Source organism: Chaetodon trifascialis, chromosome 14 (assembly GCF_039877785.1).
Source record: "Chaetodon trifascialis isolate fChaTrf1 chromosome 14, fChaTrf1.hap1, whole genome shotgun sequence".
NCBI classification, from domain to species: Eukaryota; Metazoa; Chordata; class Actinopteri; order Chaetodontiformes; family Chaetodontidae; genus Chaetodon; species Chaetodon trifascialis.
Window position 1 is genome coordinate 24,230,212 of NC_092069.1, and position 20,274 is coordinate 24,250,485.

Consider the following 20,274-nt stretch of genomic DNA (forward strand, 5'->3'; position numbering starts at 1 on the left):
TGAGTTGTACTCCTCTTTATGTGCCTACGCAGCAAGACTCGTTCGCAGTCTGGTCTGGTAACTCCCGGCTAAGAACGGCCTAACTGACGTGAATTAATCGAGACATCCAACCGCACCCTTCGCCTCGCTCTTTAAGGGTTCTGCCGCATTGCTTGTCAATCCCGTCCCAAGCTCTGGCAGGGGCCACCTCCTGACTATTGATTTGTATCTGTCGAGAGGAGATGCTGTTGACGGGGCTTTTAGCTTTATTTAACCAGCGAGGGTCGGCTGAGCGCGCATGCCGTCTCTGAGCGCCTGCTGCCTCACATCCACACAGCTGGGACCCAACCAGTTTCCCTCTGTTGGCCACTGGGGCATATGGGGTTTTAAGTGCCTCCCTCGAGGACAACTAGACAGTAGTTGTAGAGGGAGGAGACAGTGTTACACTTGTTCACTTTCCCAGCTCACACTGAGGAAATATAGAGAAAGTCAACTCGTCAACATGTCTCTTTATTTACGTGACGAGGCTGCGTGGATTTAATGTAGGCATCACCTGTGCTATCCATCATTTACACTGAGCAGGTGAATTGCTATTGACGAGCTATAATCCCTTATTGATTTCACCTATCAACCACTCCTCAGTCATGAAGGGGAAGGAGCATGTTCAAGCCTGAGGACGACAGAGAAATGGATTGTTTCAGAGGGCGCAGACCAATTTGAGGAAACTTTCGCTGCAGTCAGGGACACATTCACAGAGAGGTGCCATGCAGCTCTGGATGAGCTTGTTTCAGTTCGAGTGGAGTTGCAAGTTTGCATAAAAATGCAAATAGGATCACTTAACAGTAATGAGCCATGTGTGTTTCAGCCCCATCAAAGCCAAGATTATCTCCCCAAATCTGCTCTCAGCATTATCAGCCTCGCCACTAGCACTGAAGTGTAGAGTACTAAGAAAAACATTGTTTTTCCATTCAGCCACCAATAAAAACAGAGCGCTAAAGCCCGCTCTCACTCTCTCGATTGGCTGCCAAACTCAGCCAAAAATATTAGGCTGATTGGTTGTTGCTAAGCAGTCGACTCTGTGAGAGGGTGGAGGCTTTGGCGGCCTTCGCTCAGCCGGCTCCACCTCCTCCAAGTCATGCTGTGAATGTAGAAGTGAGGACGAAGTCACTGAGAGCATCGAGTTCAACTTCACAGCTGGAAAGAGGGTGAGCGAGAGATAGAAGAATTTCATTCTGAGAGGGAGATCAAAGGCTTTTGTGGACTCTTTGTACTCCAGATAAAGGAAAAGGGGAGTAAAGAGGGGGGTCGGGTTGGGGGTGGCACTTAACTCTACAAGTTAGGTATCATGGTGATCGAGAAAACGAGCGGTGGAGGAGTGGGGTACAAAAATAGAGCTTAACTGAACAATAAAAACAACTCAAACAAAACAAACAGCCCTACTGTATCATTTACAACTCGGGGCAATTTATTTTCCACGTCTGAGCCCCGAGACGCCGCCGCTCTGCTCCTCACCAAAGGGATAACACATAGCCTGTGGGGCTGCTGCCGCCACTGTGACAGCTACAGGCGGCGGAGACGCCGAGGAAGACGTTGGAACGGGGAAAGAAGAAGAGAAAGAGCGCTGAGGCTGCCAGCAGACTGAGGGTTGTTAGTGTCCTCGCCTGTAATGCTGTCAAAGTGTCATAATAGTGCAGAGTGTTTCTTCAATCACGAGGCGTACGGTGGAGCAGGGAGCCAATTAGCCTCATTCTCAGCAGACCCTCTGCTCCTCAGAGACGCTCAGCCTCAGTCTGCACACAGCGGCGAAACAGGGCTGCTGGTAAACACACTCCATTGAAAGAAACAACCAGGATGTTTACACAGGCCGAGTCTCCAAGGAGCTGGAGCCGTTGAGCCGGGCCAATCCCGGCAGCCTCACACTTCGCAGCAGCCAATGGAAGCTGCTTTTTTCTACCTGCTCAGCCAATGCGCGGGCGGCTCTGCAGGCTCTGAGCGAATGGCAGGGCAGAGCTGCCTGTAACCATGCAACAGCGAGCAGCCTGAACGCACGCCGGAGCGTGGAGTTCTGCTGCCGCGCAGCCACCGAGCGGCAGAACAAAAATACGAGAGCATGGGGAGCACGTGGGGAGAAAGTTATGGATGCAGCTCTGAGCTGGCCGCACCCAGCACCGCCAGCTGCAGCAGAGGAGGCGAGGGCCGAGAGCATTCCCTCAAACTCTGGACAGAGAAATGAGCCAAAGAGGGTCTAAACGTGTCATCTGAGATGATCTATTCAGAACCTGAATGAGTCTTCTACAAATAAAAAGAAGAACAGTACCAGTAACTGTTACAGGCTCGAAGGCTAAGTTTTAAAATCTTTCAATCTTTAATCCCATGATTCAATGCAGGATATTTTAAGGCTTAGGGACCTGCAGGCAGTGAGTACAACACGAAACCAGGACTGCTCCTTTTTTTTGTTTGGCAAACACAAATATGCTCCGATATGCCTAACAACAGCTAACGCAAATAAACACTCAGAATAAGACAGGCTTAAAAGTCTAAGCTGGAAAAAGAAAAAACTCCACCTGTCGGGTGTCACAAAGGTGACTGACGTGGAAGTAATGTGTCACTGAGCTTAGAGACATTAACAATCACAGATGACATAACAGCAGCACTTTAACTCGGCTTAATGTTGGAGGTTTATATAACTGTCCTCAAGCTGTTAAATAAACAATCTTTATTTCATGTCTTTGTCAGAGCAGCCGAAGCCTGACAGTGACAGACCTGCGATGTGCAGTCTGCTGAAATTAAAAAAAAAAAAAAAATCGACCTGGCATCCGCCGGGGTCTCTGCAGCAGACCACCGCAGCAGAGAGCGAAGGGTGTGGTTTTAAAAAAAACTTCTAGCACCAGCACAGAAAACACACACACCATCTGAAAGCGCTGCTATCACCCTCTCTCTCCTCCTGCTCGAGTGCGCTCCCCTCTCCAACCCGGATCGTCTCACACGTGGTAAAATCCAAACTCTGTGGCGCCACGCTCCTGCCGGCTGATTGGCTGGCCCGCAGCTCTGATCTGAGGATCTGATTCGTTGTTGCTAAGCAGTGAGGAGCCATCGCGAGTGAAAACAAGACAGCGTGGTCTTACTAACTCTACCAGCTAACTCCTTGTTTTCATCCCCCCTCCCTCCCTCTCTGAGTATCCCACCTTTTTGCCTCTGCCCCACCCATACTGCAGTGCTGCAGGATGGGTCCTGCCGACTTACCAAAATAGCCACTGACCTAATAAATTCACTCCTTTTCATAATCATATTAAAAGCAGTGCTGTTTAGTAATCACATGTATGAAGAAGCGGCTGCTATTTCCGTCACTACACGCGGTTATGAAACAACCTGACAAAATGAATCAACAGCGCGTCTGTAACCCAGACGGCGTTCATTGAGTGCACAGGAAGTCAGGAAGTCAGCGACACTCAAGGTCATCACATCCCGACGTCAGCAAGGTCGGCTGATTTTTAACTTCTGCACAGCAAATAATAACTTCATGACAACATTTTCACAAAGAGCAGAAATAAAAGAAACAGTTGAATAAGAAAAAGAAAGCAGACGAATAAAAACATGGTTACATAAGGAGGAGACAGCGAGGATGAGACGGGTTAAAGACATTATATAAGCTCATTTGAAGTGACACCGAGTTTAGCAGCTGGAGTTTTACATCCAGACCTCTCCAACGTAAAACAGCCGCTGCACCTGGGCCGAGTTTGGAGAAGCGAGCTTGAAGTGCTCAGTTAACACTTCCCAGAGGGAGTTCAATCATCTTCATCTTGACCTGTTATTTTGGGGACAGTTTCTATTAATAAAACCCACAACATCTCCCTGGTTACAGAGAGCAGACGACTGAAACAAAGTACGAGAGAGGAAAAAACAAGGAAATGAACTCTCCCCTCCCAAAAAAAGAAAAACTCCTCTCCTCCTCCTCCTCCTTTACCTAACTATAGCCAGACCCATGCGGCCAACTCAAATTCTGAGCACTAGCCCGTCTCTCCGACGCAATTGGCCGACAAGTCGCCGGCTTGGCCGATTGGCTGTTGCTAAGCAGTAGGCTGGTGGGAGCCAGCCGGCGAGCGCGGCGGCCCAGAAGAGCTGTTGCCGCTACAGGGCCCTGAGGGTGTGGGGGTGGCGGGGGGTACACGGGGTGGGGGGGTGGGTGTCGGTGGGGGTAGCAAGTTCAAACAAAGCTGCTGTCCTCTCTGCTCTCACCTCCAAGAGCTCCCTGAGGTGCCGGAGGCCCCGGCGGAGGCATCAAACCTGGCAGTGCCGTCACATGCATGATTCACGCGCACACACAGGAGCCTTCAAACATACAGTGTACACACACACGCACACACACACACACACACACACACACACACACACACACAGATACATACAGTACATGCACTGAGACAGATGTAAACACCAGGTCTCCTGAGTGGAGACTGTAACCTATAGATGGCAGCGTTACGGGTGAGGTGACAGGTGTCAGCCGGCACGACGGCAGCGCTCGTCACACGCTGAAGGCCGGATCAAAGCCAACATCTAGAATATTTATAGATTACAGGATACGGAGGCGGAGGAGGGAGCGCGAATAAAGAAGCAACTGACAGAAACTTAAAAATGTTGACATCTGAGCGGAGACTGTTTTTCAAGCTGTCCGCCTGAAATGTTTTCAAGAGTCTGCGTTTGAAGCGCTGCACTTCAAAATCCAATTTGGAAGAAAATAAAAGGGCTTCACTGGAGGTCCATTCTCTTAAAAGCACAAAGAGATCAGCCTGGAAGAGGTAGGATACTGTCAACAAAGCACTATAGCTAGCAGAATCCTCCCAAAGTGGAATAAGTGGTTAATGGGGTTGAATGTGGTGCCATGAACAGGATCGTGATTCTTCCCTTTTTTAAGACACAATGACTTTATTCACGTCTGTACAGTTTATCTCTAGCCAAAATGTGTTAGCATTAGTGTTAGCATTATTAGGCTGTTATTCAGGGTGGCACATACAACTAGACTGGCCTGTTTAACTTGGACAAACAGCAGGTGAAGCCTTGAAAGGTCACAGAAGGAAGTGCTGATATGTTTTCAAACGGCTGACCTAATTAAAGCTGGACGACTACTTCCTAAAGTGTTCACTTTCACTGTTTCACACTAACTCACAGCCGAGTTTCCTCTCCGTTCTATTTCCAGTCCAAGTTCGCCGTGACTACTTTCAGTGTTGAAAATCTATCATCAACACAAACCAGCATCTGCTCTGTTCACAGACCTGAGCTGATTCCTGAAACATTCTCCCATCTTTTGTGTTTTCTGTCTTTTTTGCCTAATTGGCCCATCTGAAGGGAAACACACCTAAATCACGTTTGATTTCTTGTGACATTTCTAAAGTTCAGCGACAATTCTCCTGACAGATGGATGGAAACAGAGCGTGGCGAGAGTATATACTCGAGGGGTGGCATTAAAAAGCAGCGTGTACGTGTGAAAGTAAGGGAGAGCATTAGGGGAAGGAGCAAGAGTAAGATGAGAGAGAGAGAGAGTGAGAGACAAAGAGAACGAATGCGACAGAGACGGACGTCAACAAAGACACGGAGACAGAGACGGACAGGGTGTGATCCTGAGATCTGACACTCGAAAAATAGAAAACCTTCCACTCGTTCATTATTTTCTCACATCAGCGAAATCTGTCATGTTCTACATGTTGCTGTTGTTTCACCGACAGGCTTTTTAATGAATAATTCACCTGTTCCTTCGCGCTGCGTCTGCCTCACAACTTACTTTGTTAATTCTTTATCTTCTCGACTTCCACGTATCAGTGTTTGTTATTGTGAGTATGTAAATTCACACCCTCGCTGGCACATTATCAACAGCTGGCACGAATAAAACTTAGATCGAATACACAATGAGGAAGAAAATGTTGAAGGAATACCTTAAACAAGGTATTCTAAATATTTTACCTACTCATATGAGGTGACTTAGAGCCAATAAGTGGTGGCAAACAAACAGTCAACATGGAGAGAGAGAATACAGGAAGCAGGAGATGTAAGCTGGGACAAAGTGATAAAGGACCAGCAGAAAGTGACAGACGCAGCAGGGATAGTGTACGGGAATAGATGCAGGAGGAAAGTGAGCGGCGGCAGGGTGTGACCAGCAGCACGGTGACGCTCGGAGGAGTTTTCCTGCAGCAGCTGAGGTGCCTGGCAGGGGAATAACCTGCTTCGCCTCTTTCTGAGCAAACTGCTCTAATTACTTTCCATTTCCTCTTGATACTGTACCGCAGATGACGAGACACAAGCCTCATTGTCTTCAGGTGGCCATCGTTCTGTCTTACATAATTCTTCAAAATATCATGTACGACAACTAATGACGTCCTCTGGACTTGAGCTTCATGGAGCTGACTGCACAGTGTGCTCAACAGCACCCTGTTGGGACAAAGCTGGCATCCCAAATAACAAGAACTAATATTGGATGCTCTGGGGGTTGTCAGAAAGCTTTAAAGCCAGCCTCAAAATGAAAAAGGTTGACAGCGAAAGGAAACCATGCTGCATTTTTACTAACAAGCGGATACAGCAGCAGCAAGTTTCAGTGTTAAGGTAAGAGAGAGGTCCAAAAGCCTTCAAAAGCTCTGAGTCTGACAAGGTTTTCAATTTTATGACCAACTTTCCCCTGAAAAGCAGACAGCACATTTCTAAAACTACACAGGGAATAATTTAGTGAAGGACCTATGCTTCTACAAAGAACGTGCACTGAAACAAGAATGAATCCATAAGCTGAATAACAGTCAAAAGTGTGTGTGAAGGTCTTGTTTAAAAAAAAAAAGAATAACATGGCAGAGAAGAAGAAGCATCATGAAGAACACACTGCGCCAAACATCTAAGGTGGGCGTCAAACCTACTGTTTACCAAGGAAGACAAAATCAATGCCCTACCCACTGCGCCAAGCGCTGCCTCTCACTTTGGGCAGCAGCAGCAGGTCTGACAGGGTCCAGTAAACCTGTGGACTGCATGAAGCCCCAAACTTTTGCCTGGCAGGTTTCTGGGGATTTTCTCAGCTGAGTGACACATGTGTGCAGGATAACACGTGAAATAAAAACATCCACTTGTCATGTTTGATTTGTATTTTTGGGATGTAAACTGACAACCGTTTGTGTCCAAGATAAAGCCCATCCCAATAACATGCACTTGCAGCTTCTGTTTTGTATTAAGCCCAGATCCCAGCACTCAGGCAGGATCTCAACATGTGAAGTCACCTCAGACCCTCCATGAATCCGTGCTGCAGAGTCACTCTCTCACATCTTTACATGCAAGCATTATCACTGGCTTGTTCTGCCAAACTCCCACTTAACTGTGGTTAATCAAACAAACAGACTCCCACTTTCTTTCAACTTTTCTCAGCTAGCAGGCAGCCTATCTGCAGACGGGAGGAGATAAGCGGCGGATCGTGAGGGGCTGGTATCTCTGCTGTCAAGCGATTAGGAGCCTTTCTGTCGTGCAATGTGATTCTTGCATGATTGTAACTGGAAAGCAAATTAACTCAACAGTGCAAGCCCCGGAGAGCAAAGCAGGCTGCTGTCATCTCATCACACTGCTGTTAAAATCCATCCGACCTGATGACTGAACACATGAACTGAAGCAGCTGCAGTTTTCAGCTGCTCGGATCTGCGGACTCTGCAGGACGGATGTGGATTCTAACGTTACCTGCATTTCCAGCGAGCTCCAGCACAAACGCTTTCAACACAACTTCCAACAAGCCCAAAGAACAACCAGGACACGTCCATCCCTGGCGTGTCCCAGCTTCACGATGGAAACTCAGGAAACAGCCGCTGTCAGCCGGCGGAGGGAAACTGACCGCGGTCCCTCACAAAGTTTGCGGTCGATCAACGGCAGCGCGTCACGCCCGGACATGCCTCAGCCTCCGAGGAGAAACTTTCACTTTTAACAGCAAACGGTGACTTGTGTGTAAAATAACCTCAAACATTGACTAAAAAGCGGTTGGGTCTACTTTACCGTATATTCCTATCGACAGCGTTTTCCTTAAATCTACTTTGAAAGCGATTTCCACCCAAACTTTAGTCGACATTATTTTGTCAAACTGGCTCTTCGACACCGTTTTTTCACGTTTTGTGCTCTGACAGTTGGCTGGTACCGTTTCATATTTCCTCCACGTCCATTTATTGATGTTATAAGGAGAAGAGCTGCGATAAAACCCGTTAAAACAGGGGTTAAGTTAAGTCCGGGGAACACCAGAAACCACATCCACAAGTTTCCAGCGCAGCGCCAAGGCGGAGCGATAATCAACGTGCGTCCACCGCACGAGACTGTCCGTTAGGCTAAACAACCGCTGAAAGCGACGTTTTAGCCGACATGCTAGCTACATTAAACAGACATTTTGTTTTTCGAGCTTTCTTTTAATTTACTTGAAGTCGTCCACGTTTCCAACGTACTGAAATGCGTGCCACACTGAGAGTGTCCGATAATGGGTGTGTAGCTGCAAGCTACGTTACACTTCACTAAAAAATACCTTGTTGGTCGGACGTTTCCTTTACTTTCTCCATATGAGTCGTCGGCTTCCCCCGCCGACCCGTTGTCGTCGTCCTCCACGGTAACGTCTGCTACAATCATCGGGGCGCCTACGTTCTCCAAGCCCCGCTCCATGACTTTTGCACCATTTTCCTCCGAGGTCGAACCTGAATCCCGGGCGACGGACTGCGGCTCCCTCCCGATGGCGGAGCCCTGAGTTTGCGAAGTCCCGAATCCGATGAGCGCTTTCAGAACCAGCAGGAGCACCAGGGAAATGCTCACGTTTCCAAAGTGAAGCCCCCTTTCCATTTGTAAGACTGGCACATTAGTGAAATATGAGATTTACATGCCACTGGCCTTGTAAATCTTAACATAAAAAACTGCAAAAAGTGCAATAAGAAAAACAGTGTATCTACAAAGAAAACCGTGTTGTGTCTTGCAAAACGCCCTTTCAAATCTGTTCTTTAAGTAAACATAAACAGCCACTGGGACACCATGTTATTCCCTTTATACCTGACTCAAGTCTTGCCTTGGTAACGCAACGTCCCGCCTTGTTTCTACACTAGGATTGGACAGTAAAATCCCTACGTTCATCAAAAATACATTTAGCCGCTCTTCATTGCGCCGTTCACTGCCAATCATACATACTTGCATACTTAGCACAATACGATTGCATCAGTTTGCTGTCATTCAAAAAGGCGGGCTCAGAACGTTCCAGCCCCCCAAACAGTGCGCCTCATTGGTTTATCAACGGTCTGTCAAAACGACGCAGGCGCACTGGTGGCCGAGACACAACAGGAGCAAAAGGTGACGCAAAAAGGTCCCCGATGGCGTTTCCTGTGGCGGACATGTGATTGGTGGTATGTGTCGACGTCCGTCCAATGAGAGAGACAATACCGAGAAGCAGCAACGCTATTGGTCGATGTCTGCCACCGTTCACTCTAAGTACGCACTGATTCGATAGTTCAGCTGTCAGTCACGTGTAGTTGTCAAGACAGCCGATGTGAAGCATCAACGTGGCTTCGCTGTAGAAAAGGTGCATTTCCTGTTCCTGATCACGAGTTATGCTTCTTCACGTTCGTGTAAACAAACAGGGCGCTGTGATTTAATGGCTGTCACAGGCTCTGAAAGCGTCATCAGGAGTTTGGATTTTAAAAAGGAAGCTGATGTAAAACTGCACGCTATCCACGAAGCTTTCAAGTTTCCATAAATTAGTTTAACTTGACAGTCCCTTCAAACGCATCACATCAAGAATTAGCTCAGTAGCAGTGTCTGTAGGATGGATTTTTTTTGGAGCGATGGTGCTATATAAGGTCACTGAACACACCTTGCAGCAGAATCAGACTGCTTGCATTTCTAGCGCCCCTAAGTGGCCATAAAGGAGAATGGCACCAACAAGGGTCCCTTTCAGTCTTTTGGTTGCAAAGCAGCTTGGCATCTTTGACAGAAAAACTTAAGAATATTCAATTTTTACAAAGCAATAAATGTATATTTTGACCTCTACAAGGACTACAGCTAAAAACCACTCTCTTTATCAATTAATATGGTGATTATTTGTTGATTAATGGCTTGCAAAATAGCAAAATATCACAATTTTCCTAAGGTGACAAACTGCTTGTTTTGTCTAACAGTCCAAAACTCAAAGACTTCATTACCACAGATGGCAAAGAAAACCAGCAAATGTTCACATATATGAACTGATTGAATCATTGATTAGCTGTTCCTGCTCTAGGATCTCGTTTTGGAGTTGCGACAGAACAAAAACTTCACAGAATCATCAGAAATCAAACACAGAGGCACAATGTTATCATCTTGGTCCTGTATTGAGAAAAGTACCTTCACAACAAAGTCATCATCACAGTCAGCTGGTAAAGAAAAGAATAAAAGAAATGCTGGTGCAAAAATGATCCAACAGCTTTGAACTGGACCCAAACTGGGCCACATGTACAGCTTTCACTTTGTCCACACGCCTCCGAGGCGGACACATCCCACTGACGAGTCTGATTGGCCGTACCTAATGACAGTGGCTTGTAGACAAACGTGTCAGTCAGCTGCATTTGCTCGATTGTATTAAATTTCCCAGCCTTGATGTTGTCCTGAGTCTGTCTGAGTTGAACATAGAAAAACACTAACGTACCAAAAGAAAACCACAGTGTAAGGCCTCGTGAGCCAAGAGCGGAGCGAAGAGCTGCTTTCCAAAAGGAAATATCAGTCACAGAAAAAATGACAAACTATTATGATTTCCAAACAAACGATGGACAGTAAAGTCACTCGTTCTTTGTATAAAGGAAGTTCAATCATTAAAGTATTCGCAAATAATTCAACTTCGCTGCAGACTTGGGACACATTATCTGAGTGAAAGCTGCTACACGCTGAGCATAAAGTCGTTTATAACGCCTTCAACCTGCAGCAGTGACGCTGACTGGCAGCTACATAATCAATTAATTCTGCTACATGTGAATGAAGACGGTGTTCGACTGCTTTGGCGTGCCAAGGCACAGAAATGTCCTCGTAGTGCTGCTGTTTCAGATTCAAGCTGCGGCAGTTCACCATTAACCGGCTTCTTCTTTCGATGTATTTCACGTGAACTTTATGGCACAAGACTTCCTGTGACCACACGGCTCGCGTAAGGAAAAAAGAAAGCGTCATGCACGTTACTTACAGGCACAAAAAAAAGAGGAGGTTCATGCATGAAAGAGCAAATTCAGCGGTTTGTTTCAGTCAAACAGCGAGAGGACGTGGACTTTAACCCTCCTGACCGGCTGCTGCTGAAGCTGAGAGGAAACCAGTGTCGTCGAGACCAGAGCGTGCTGGCTGTAATTCATGTTTAAATCCAACAGCCAGGCAGAACTAGGTTACATCTTCCACATCGCAGCTACGTATCCCAGCTCCGCTAACTGTGACTTAAAGGCCCCTCGCCTGACAGAATGGAGTCATTCCCCCGCCCTGTCCCCCCCCGTGCAGTCATCCAGAACTGCTCAACAGGTGTGATTCCTGCTGAAGAGGATGTAAATTTGCCGGCACGTGTGGCTGAACGGTTGAGATGATGCATCGCCATGTTATCACAAGATTACACGAGATGAAGAAGAGCTGCTGCAGGAGGTGACAGCAGGGGAAAAGGTGAACGTGTCAGCGACAGGAAGAGGAAGTGCGCGACGTCGCCTCGTCCTTCGGTCTGCCCTTTTTCTGCAGTGACACCACAGCACATGTCGACATGTCTGTTTAAACAGCAGCTGAATCAGGTCCGCCTCTGTGCTGCGGTTTCATATCACAGCTTCATACCTGCACCACAGGGTTCCCCTAAATTGTCAACGATCTCATTAATTTTTGGAGCTTTTTTGTGGTTTAAATTAGCATATTAATTAGAGAAGTTAATTTCTGACAAAAAAAAATCCTTATGTTGTAGTAGACGCTTCAGATTACTCCCCCGTCTGTGATCTAATTACACAAAAAGACTTGAAGGCATATCAGCGCAGTGTCTCCACTCGTGGCCTTTCAGCAGCAGCCTGGCAGACGACGACATTTTCACGTATGATTATGAGCGTTTTACACGTAACTTTAAGCGTCGTTTCTTTTTAGAGGATTTAAAATGTAATCTCAAGGCACACCTTAGATGCATTCAGTCAAAGCTGCCAATTACAGGACGAGCCAACATTCCCAGTGAGACCAGGCAGCCGAGCGGACTGGAAAAAGAAAACTGCGTGTATGAGATACACTTGATTTTCCTCATCAGGCACTTTAAAGCTTGCTGAGTCAGAAGCACCACCTGCAGGATGAGGAAAATTAAGCAGGATCTGGTGTGTGTGAAAACTTCCCCGCGACGGTTTTGTCCTTTTCGAGAGGCGGCACGCAGTCTGAGACCGGCGGGAATCGTCAACACGGCACTTGCGGGAGAGGGTGAGGTCGTTTCCAGAGGAGGTGAGAGACGGCGATCACGGCGAGCTCCTCAGTTTACCGGAGGATCTCGAACCTGCACGTTTCCGTCCTCCATCCCGAAGTAAGCTCGCTCGGCCATGCCGACGAAAAGCCCCGTCTCCACCACACCTGAGGAGGACACACAGAGACGCCGTCACCACACCTGACCTGCACGGCTTCATCAGCGAGACCCTCCCTCCTCGCTCTGACGCTCACCTGGAATCATCTTGATGGCCGTGTTGACGTCCTTCCACTTGTGAGCGCCCTCAAACTTCCAGTCCAGGATGAAGTTGCTGTTGTCGGTGACCACAGGACCCTGAGAGAAGGACGGACAGCACAGACCTTAGCCAAAGACCTTCACAGTCTTCATCCAAAGAGGGACATGTGAACATCACGCAGACATCTGTGTCTCTGGTTCATTTAAAAACCAGGAAAATGTCTAAAGTTCAGCTCTGCAGACTGTTACTGAGCAGCAGACGCAGCACGTGTAGGTGTCGCTCTCGTCCTCTGCTCGCAGCGTAAACTTTCCATTTTTCACATTCATGTCAACGCGCTTGCCGTCTTCTTCACGGCCTTCGTTGTCGCACTGCAGCATCTTATGGCATCTTACCTCTGTGAATGATGTCACCACCAGCGCGTGCACGAGTCACATAAGGACCCCCCTCAAAATCTCCACAGGCTACTTTAAAGCTCACAGTCCAGAATAATGGAGTTACATTTGGTGCCAACTTTGATTTCATTAATGCCACATAAAAAAAAAAAAAAAAAAGTCCTGCAAAATATATGATGAGTCACATCAGCACATAAAAGTGATGTAATGCTTATTAAATGTTTTCATAAACTGAATGGCTCCTCGGTGGTTTTGCTGCTCTGATTCTTTCTGAGTTTGTCAGCATGAAAGGATTCACAGCTCATCACTTTCCACCTGGACCTGCGGACCACGACGAGCTGCCGGAGGGAGAACCTGAGCCACCCACCAGGACGCCCACGAGCACCCCAACGCGAAGCAGAGCTCGGAGCGAAAGCAGCCGCTCACCGCTTTGCTGACAGCCATTCGTAGGTGGGCCTCCCCTCCGAAGCGCCTGGCGATGGTCCTGGAGACGGGGACGTACGCCATGGGGATCACCTCGATGGGAACCCCCTTCTTCCACTGCTGGCCCAGAGCCTTGGAGTCCTTCCTGAGAGGAGGAACAGAGCGGGGATCAAATCCAGACACACACACACACACACACACACACACACACACACACACACACACACACACACACACACACACACACACACACACACACACACACACAGAATTAAATAGTCAACATGTTCAGACTAAAATCTTCACTTGAGCCTTAAACTAACTGGCTGCAACTTGCTGATTAAAACCTGAAACTCTTCAGCTGCAGCTCCTTCAAACTCTTGTATTTGACTTGATTTTATGCATTCCGTGTTCTCCGTTACTATTATTTAGCCTTTATCTTGTTTTTCTATCATTACATCAATCAGTTTACTTCCTGTGTCTTTTTCATGGTTTTGCTAAAACAGTTTAACACAAAGAAGCAATTAAAGGTTATTGTGCCATCGACCAATCAGAGAACAGCAGCCTATTGAGGAAACACAAACCTGTAGTCGGCGATGACGATGAAGTGTTTGGCACAGCCGGCGACGATCTTCTCCTGAGTCAGGCAGCCGCTGCGAGACAAACAGGACGAGCGTGAGACAGACATCAGGGGAGACGCCGTTTGACCTCTGCTGTCTGCTTCCACCTGTACTCACCCTCCACCTTTAATCAGCGTGAGATCCGCGTCCACCTCGTCCGCTCCGTCGATCGCCACGTCCAGCTGTGTGGGAGGAAGAGGAGCAGCGTCTTACACGAGCGGAAAACAAAGCAAATCGTCCAACCAATGAGACGGTCGAGCCATTTAAAGATGGCTGTCAGCTCCACCATTCATGTTTTTTGTTTTTGCAGCTGCACGGCCGTAACATTCGCAGCGCTCCAATTCGAGCTGACAGGGTTTGAGCAGCAGCATATTGTGGCCCTTCCTCATTTCCAGGGCTTTCAGTTCGATTTGCAAAGCGCTCGTCATACCTCTGGGTGCCTGTCCAGATCCGACAGCGTGAGGCCGTGCTGCAGAATCAGCTGGCGAGCCTGTGGGAGGACGAGAAAACGTGACGGCAGCGGGAATGAGACAAAAAGCCGAAGCAAAGCTGCAGAGATTTGTAAATACACAACAACAATTATCAGCGCTGAATGGATCCTTTCTTGCGAGTCACTGCGAACAGGATGCTGTGTGATTGCACTCAAAGCCGCAGTGTTGCCAAATACTGTGTCTGCAGCATTAAAGCCACCGAGACGATACAACCAGGAGCCACGTTTGTCTGGGAGAAACCGACCTGGAAGGAGGTGGGCACACACACGATGTTGAGTTTCTCCTGACGAACTCTCTCAGCTGGAAGAAACAAGAGACAGAGACAGACAGTGAGCGCGGTGACCTCAGAGGCAGGACATATAGAGTCATTTCTTAATGCAAAAAAAGAGAAAATTCTGATTGCAGCTTCTTAAATGTGAATATTTTCTGGTGTCTTCACTCCTCTGTGACAGTAAACTGAACTGCTGATGAAGCAAGACATTTGAGGACGTCATCTTGGACCGGAAAGACCAAACAACCAATCGATTAATCTAGAAAACAGTGGACAGATTAATCAACAATATTAATCGTTGGTTGGTTTCGCTCACCTAATCTGTCCACAGCATAGACGATGGTTGAGCCGCTGCCCACTCCGACCACCTGGTTGTTCTATGAGAGACAGAAAACAAGTCAAACTGATGGACATCGATGGACACTTCCTGAACTGTGGTTAATGTCCATTGAATTGGTTGTATTTTTGTTTTTTTTTGTGTCCCCACATTCTCCAACAGGAAAGGACAAAACACTTTAATGTTTAATGCACCATTTATTTGTTGAAACACTCAACAAAAACGGAACTATAAGGAGGCAAGTCTAGTCTTTTTCCTGGTCGATGCTAACAGGTGTTCATGTCATCTGGTTCCTGACATTTCATGAGCTACCTGTGAGGATGTGGGAGGTTAAACATCTCATTCAAACACCTGAAGTCCTGCTGTGTCTCATGGTCACTGCAGACAAACTGCAGCAGAGTGAAGCTCTTTCAGCTCCAGGCTGATAGTTTACTTCATTCATAACATGTTAGCTCGTCTATTTCTGCCTGTCCACCAGTTAAAAGCGTCTTGCTAGCAGCTAACACATGCTGTAACTAACGCTTAGTGTATTTAGTCCTTAACACCGCACAAAGTTAGCCCACTATCCCGGGACAAGCATACATAACACTGAGCTAATTCCCTCCCAAACCGTCAAAGTTAGATAACAGCAATAAGTTAGCAAGCTAGGCTACACTACTTTCTATCGGTGTTAGCTAACTTTACTAGCACGTAGCATCTAAGCATGTGGCTAAATAGAGAAATGACTGTATTTTATGCTAGTTGATATAAACAACAAGCTAGCAGCATGTGAACACGTTAGCTAACAGCGACACCGAGCAGTCCACAGTACCTGGACGTGGTTGTCCACAGCGGCGTAAGCGGCCAGCTTCTTCGCCTCCTCTGCCATGTTCGCTCCGGACTGACTGAACCAACACACGTGTTTCTGGCTGCCCAGAGCCGCCTGCCTCCCCCTGGATGCTGAAGAGAGGAATCCAGCTGCGAGGTTACCGAAGGAGACCCACCCCTGGAGTCTCATGACCCGCCCCACAAGACGCAGAGACCGGCCCACTTAGAGACAGACCCACGGAGGGACGGACAGTGCTTTAGGAGGCGCTTTTAAGCCTCTCTGACAGCTGATCACCTGTCCCGTCTCTTCTCATATGACTTGGAGATCAGCGGTTATCTGCGCATGCGCAGCACAGAGATCGCAGGTTCACCTGATTGATTGCTGGTGTTAAAAATAACTTTTCCAGTGATTGTTTAAGTGTAATATCTAATAATATAGATGAAAAATGTCCATTACAATCCACAGCACACCCTCACACACGATGAGGGTTTGCACCGAGCTTCAGTGAGGCTGCTGGTCTGAAGTTTGTCCTGAAGGTGGCGCCAGAGGAACAGCCATGCGGTCCATCAAATCAAAGGTTCATCCTCTTGGGAACGAGGCTGTTGTCAGTAATTTTCATCACACTTCTGTCACATGATGACACTTCCTGTGTGCAAACCTGAGGGTGGTGCAAGAGGAAAGCAGCCACAATACTGACTGTTTACTTAATTAAAAGTATTATGAGAAACATCTAATTAAAGCACCAAAGGTCAAAGTACTCCTTCAGTAAAATAGTGACGAGTGTCTCAGAAGAAGGAAAACCCATAAAGGAGAATCCAAAGTCAAAATCACCAAATCTGGAGCTACACAGTTTTCAGTGGACATGAAGGGAATGAAACTAATCTGAAAAGTAACTAAAGCTGTCAGACAAATGTCGTCAAATACAAGCATAAAGCTGCATACTACAAGTACCTTGACTTTGTACTTTAGTATAGAACATGAGTAAATGTATTTAGTTAGACATTACGTTTGTTGAAGTATGTAAAATGCAATTTCAAAAAAGCCAAATTTGGATCAAATCAGGATCTTTGTGATCAGAAACTTCAAAAACAACATTAGAAATGTGAGCTGACGTCTTTCAGTGTGTGACAGGTTTCGCTTCTGCTGTTTTTTGAGGTTTGAAACGCAGCGCCAGTTATTCCTGGAGTTAATCACTCTGTAAAATATGTGCATGTGATAATGAGCCCATTTAGCTCTTCTAATCTGACCTTTTTACGACGGAGCAAAGAGAGAGACGGGGTGAGACGAGGGTCAGTAACATCACCATGAATCCTCCTCGAAAGGTCATAAATACACACTTCACACACATTTTTCTGCAGCCCAGTGAACACAAACACACCAATATTTACATCACTACTACTTTTTATTTGGCAAACAGCTTGAGATAGTCTCTCTTTTTCAGTGTACAGTATATATATACTATAATAAACCAACACATTCTGTTTGATAACCATTTTTTTTCCTCATTTTTACATATTACAGCTTACAAATATAGCTGATCTTTTTGACAAAATTACAGATTGTGTTTGACACCTAAATTAGTATGCTATATAAAAATCCACACATCTTACATTCATGATTAGAAAAAGTAGGCTATATGAAATCAGGAAAAGAAAAGAAAAAGGAAAAAACACCACAGTACGCAATTTCAAACAAATCCAATTAGGAGGAGGGGAGTCAAGGTTTCACAAACAGAGTATTATTCTGTCACTCTGGATCCGATGTTAAGTCATCTGAGAGGAATTTGCTGCTATTCCAAAATCATCAGCACAGAGAAGATATCAAGGAACAACAACAATACTGTCACATAAGAAGAAGAATGGTTAAACCTCCGCACTCGGTCCAGAGTTAGAAACTAATACCTTGCCATGGATTACAATGGATAGTTGATAGAAACTAAACTTTGCATTGCAAACTGTACATATTACTTCATACCTCACGATCCCTCTCTGCGCTCACTCGTGCTGCCTTAAGCTTTAGTCCGAGGATTATGTAAATGCTTCCGAGCCTTCCTTTCATGCCTCGCTATCTCGGCGTGAGCCATCTGCTTAAATTGGACATCTTTCTCACATCTGTAAGACAAAGTTGAACAGAACTGCATGAGGGAGCTGCCATTTGGATATCGGGAAAGCAACGAACGCGTGATAAAACCCGGCGCTGTGAACGCCTCGTGACAGGCGAGCTCTTCTCTTTTTTGAAATCTCCTTGATGAGCGCAATAATTGAATCAGCGCGGAGCAGCTTTTGTGCCGTGAGGATGGACTGAAAAGTTGCTGTCTCAAAAACACAGCTGGCCTGTCTTGGCTTCACCGAGGGGTCGCCGGGGAACCCGAATCTGACCGGTGAAGCTGTTTTTATACACAGTATTGCTGAATATTGAGCGTTGCATTCGGTTTACTGAGAAGTTACTGTTTGACTTGCTACTTTTTTTCTCGTGTAGGATACATGACCATTGGCATCACATTGTATCAAAAACCCAGGTGAGTCATGCTTTATGCAAACCGGTGCCTAGAAATGTTCTTTTTTTTTTTCTTTTCTTTTTGTACTGTAGATAACAAGATAATCTGTCCAGACGTCTGGATTATTACATGACAACGTTTGCAAGCATTGATCTAATCATAACATCTAAATAGAAAACAAGACCAGATTATTCTAAAACTCATCTTTGAACACTTGTTCACAAAAAGAAAAAGAAAACAGGGATGCATTATGTCGAATCCAAAGCCCGCAAATGTTTCTGTTTCTGTTTTTTTTTACTTGATTTTTCACCTTTGCCTGACTTCCATCTAGACGAGCGATGCACCAGAACTGTGTTGGACTTGGACATGGAGCTGGGAGGGACTGATATGTAAACACTGCGGCGGACGCCAGATGTCAGTCAACACACTCAAAATACAAGAATCAGTAAGTGTGGAATGTAAAGGATCAAACAGAGAATCCACCAAAAGATAAACTGTCATCATGATAAATAAATATTCTATCTGACTTTAACCTAAAATACCTCTTGTATATTGCCATAATATATTCTAATATAATCTTAATTTGATAAAGATTTCACTATATGTTTTGGTTTGTGCTGTTGTTCTAAATAATTACATATAATAATATATACCTGTGGAATGTATGCTTTTATCCGGCTGAGGACTTTAATTCCACCTTAAATGTGAGGTTTTCTGAAGAGCTGTCAGGAGGCCAGATGACACACACACACACACACACACACACGCACACACACTCCCTTTTCTTCTCCTTAATGAACACTTAGATCTGCTGGAATGACTCAGAAACTTAATATGTATGAGCACACGTCTCCTTCGTAGAAAAGGGGGAGTCACAGCTAAAAGGTGCAGGAATGTAAAGGTTCGATCACTGCACGACGACAGCAACACGGCGGCCTAAACGCAGCGTCCCTCTCTTAAATGTACCCCAGTGACAGTGTAAAAACACAACGTGAGTGCAAAGAGTCACAAAAGATATTGTTCATACTAACATTGTGCCGTGACATCTTTCGACGTACTCTGCGATGTACACTGGCGGCGTTTCAGGTCCTCACGCAGTACTCGTGAGTACTATAAGCACTTACCCACAGCTGACACACAGACGGACACACTGCAGTGAGGGGAGAGGGTGGAGGCGTGGGAGGGGGCGTATGGCACTGAATGATCTGAGGGGGTCAAACGGAGGTGAAACAGGGAGTTCTGGGCGGTCCGGTAGAACTTCTCCCCAGAGAGATGCTGTCGGTCCACGTTTGGAAAACATTTCCTGCGGCTCTCATCTCTCCTCCTCGCACCGCTTCCCACATTTCCAGTGCTTCACCTGTAAGAATGTCCTCATCGGATACAAAAGTCAAAACAGTCGGTGTTTCCTCCTTCCTTTTTTGCTTCCGTACAGTTTTGCATTGAAAAATATGTTGGTGTTTTTTTTTGTTTTTGTTTTTTTAAATCCTCATTTCTTTTTTTCTTTTTTTTTTAAACTCTAGACGTCTTTTGTGTGGATCCAGAACTCGTCCCCGTCTGTAGCTACATGTGTTGGGCGTCCATTATGTCCAAGTATTTGGCCTCAATGATATGAGGAAGCACGTTGTTCCTGAACACAGAGCAGACAGAATTTATGTCAGCTGTTAGTTGTTGAGAGAGAAAACATAAGAAGAAATGTCAGATCTTATCAGGCGTGATTTATCGCTTCCTTCTCAGCAGTACGAGCGAACAAGAGAGCAAATCAGCGATACAGTGGTGGCTGATGTACGAGTGTATGAGTGTGCATAA

At 46.2% G+C, this 20,274-nt stretch overlaps 3 protein-coding genes across 6 annotated transcripts in view; all 3 read right to left on the reverse strand.

The window, feature by feature from the left end:
- Window positions 1-9,022, reverse strand: part of eif2ak3 (eukaryotic translation initiation factor 2-alpha kinase 3) — a 31,875-nt gene extending 22,853 nt beyond the window's left edge. Inside the window, exon 1 of one of the 2 annotated variants that reach the window (XM_070979908.1) lies at window positions 8,498-9,022. In XM_070979908.1, coding sequence (XP_070836009.1) covers window positions 8,498-8,805 — 308 coding nt within the window. In that variant the 5' untranslated portion in view covers window positions 8,806-9,022. The remainder of the gene's footprint in view (window positions 1-8,497) is intronic. The other variant, XM_070979909.1, reaches the window with a different exon arrangement.
- A 1,274-nt stretch (window positions 9,023-10,296) lies between these two features.
- Window positions 10,297-16,308, reverse strand: rpia (ribose 5-phosphate isomerase A (ribose 5-phosphate epimerase)). Its single transcript, XM_070979940.1, has 9 exons — window positions 15,975-16,308; window positions 15,143-15,203; window positions 14,800-14,855; window positions 14,495-14,554; window positions 14,182-14,246; window positions 14,029-14,097; window positions 13,448-13,589; window positions 12,628-12,727; window positions 10,297-12,540 (listed from the first exon to the last, which is right to left on the reverse strand). Exons 1-9 carry the CDS (start codon window positions 16,158-16,160, stop codon window positions 12,443-12,445), a joined length of 837 nt encoding a protein of 278 aa, XP_070836041.1. The 5' UTR covers window positions 16,161-16,308; the 3' UTR covers window positions 10,297-12,442.
- Window positions 16,309-18,485: 2,177 nt separating this feature from the next.
- Window positions 18,486-20,274, reverse strand: part of slc4a11 (solute carrier family 4 member 11) — a 78,200-nt gene continuing 76,411 nt past the window's right edge. For all 3 annotated transcript variants that reach the window (XM_070979057.1, XM_070979058.1, XM_070979059.1), the window contains one exon: window positions 18,486-20,095. In XM_070979057.1, coding sequence (XP_070835158.1) covers window positions 20,029-20,095 — 67 coding nt within the window. In that variant the 3' untranslated portion in view covers window positions 18,486-20,028. The remainder of the gene's footprint in view (window positions 20,096-20,274) is intronic.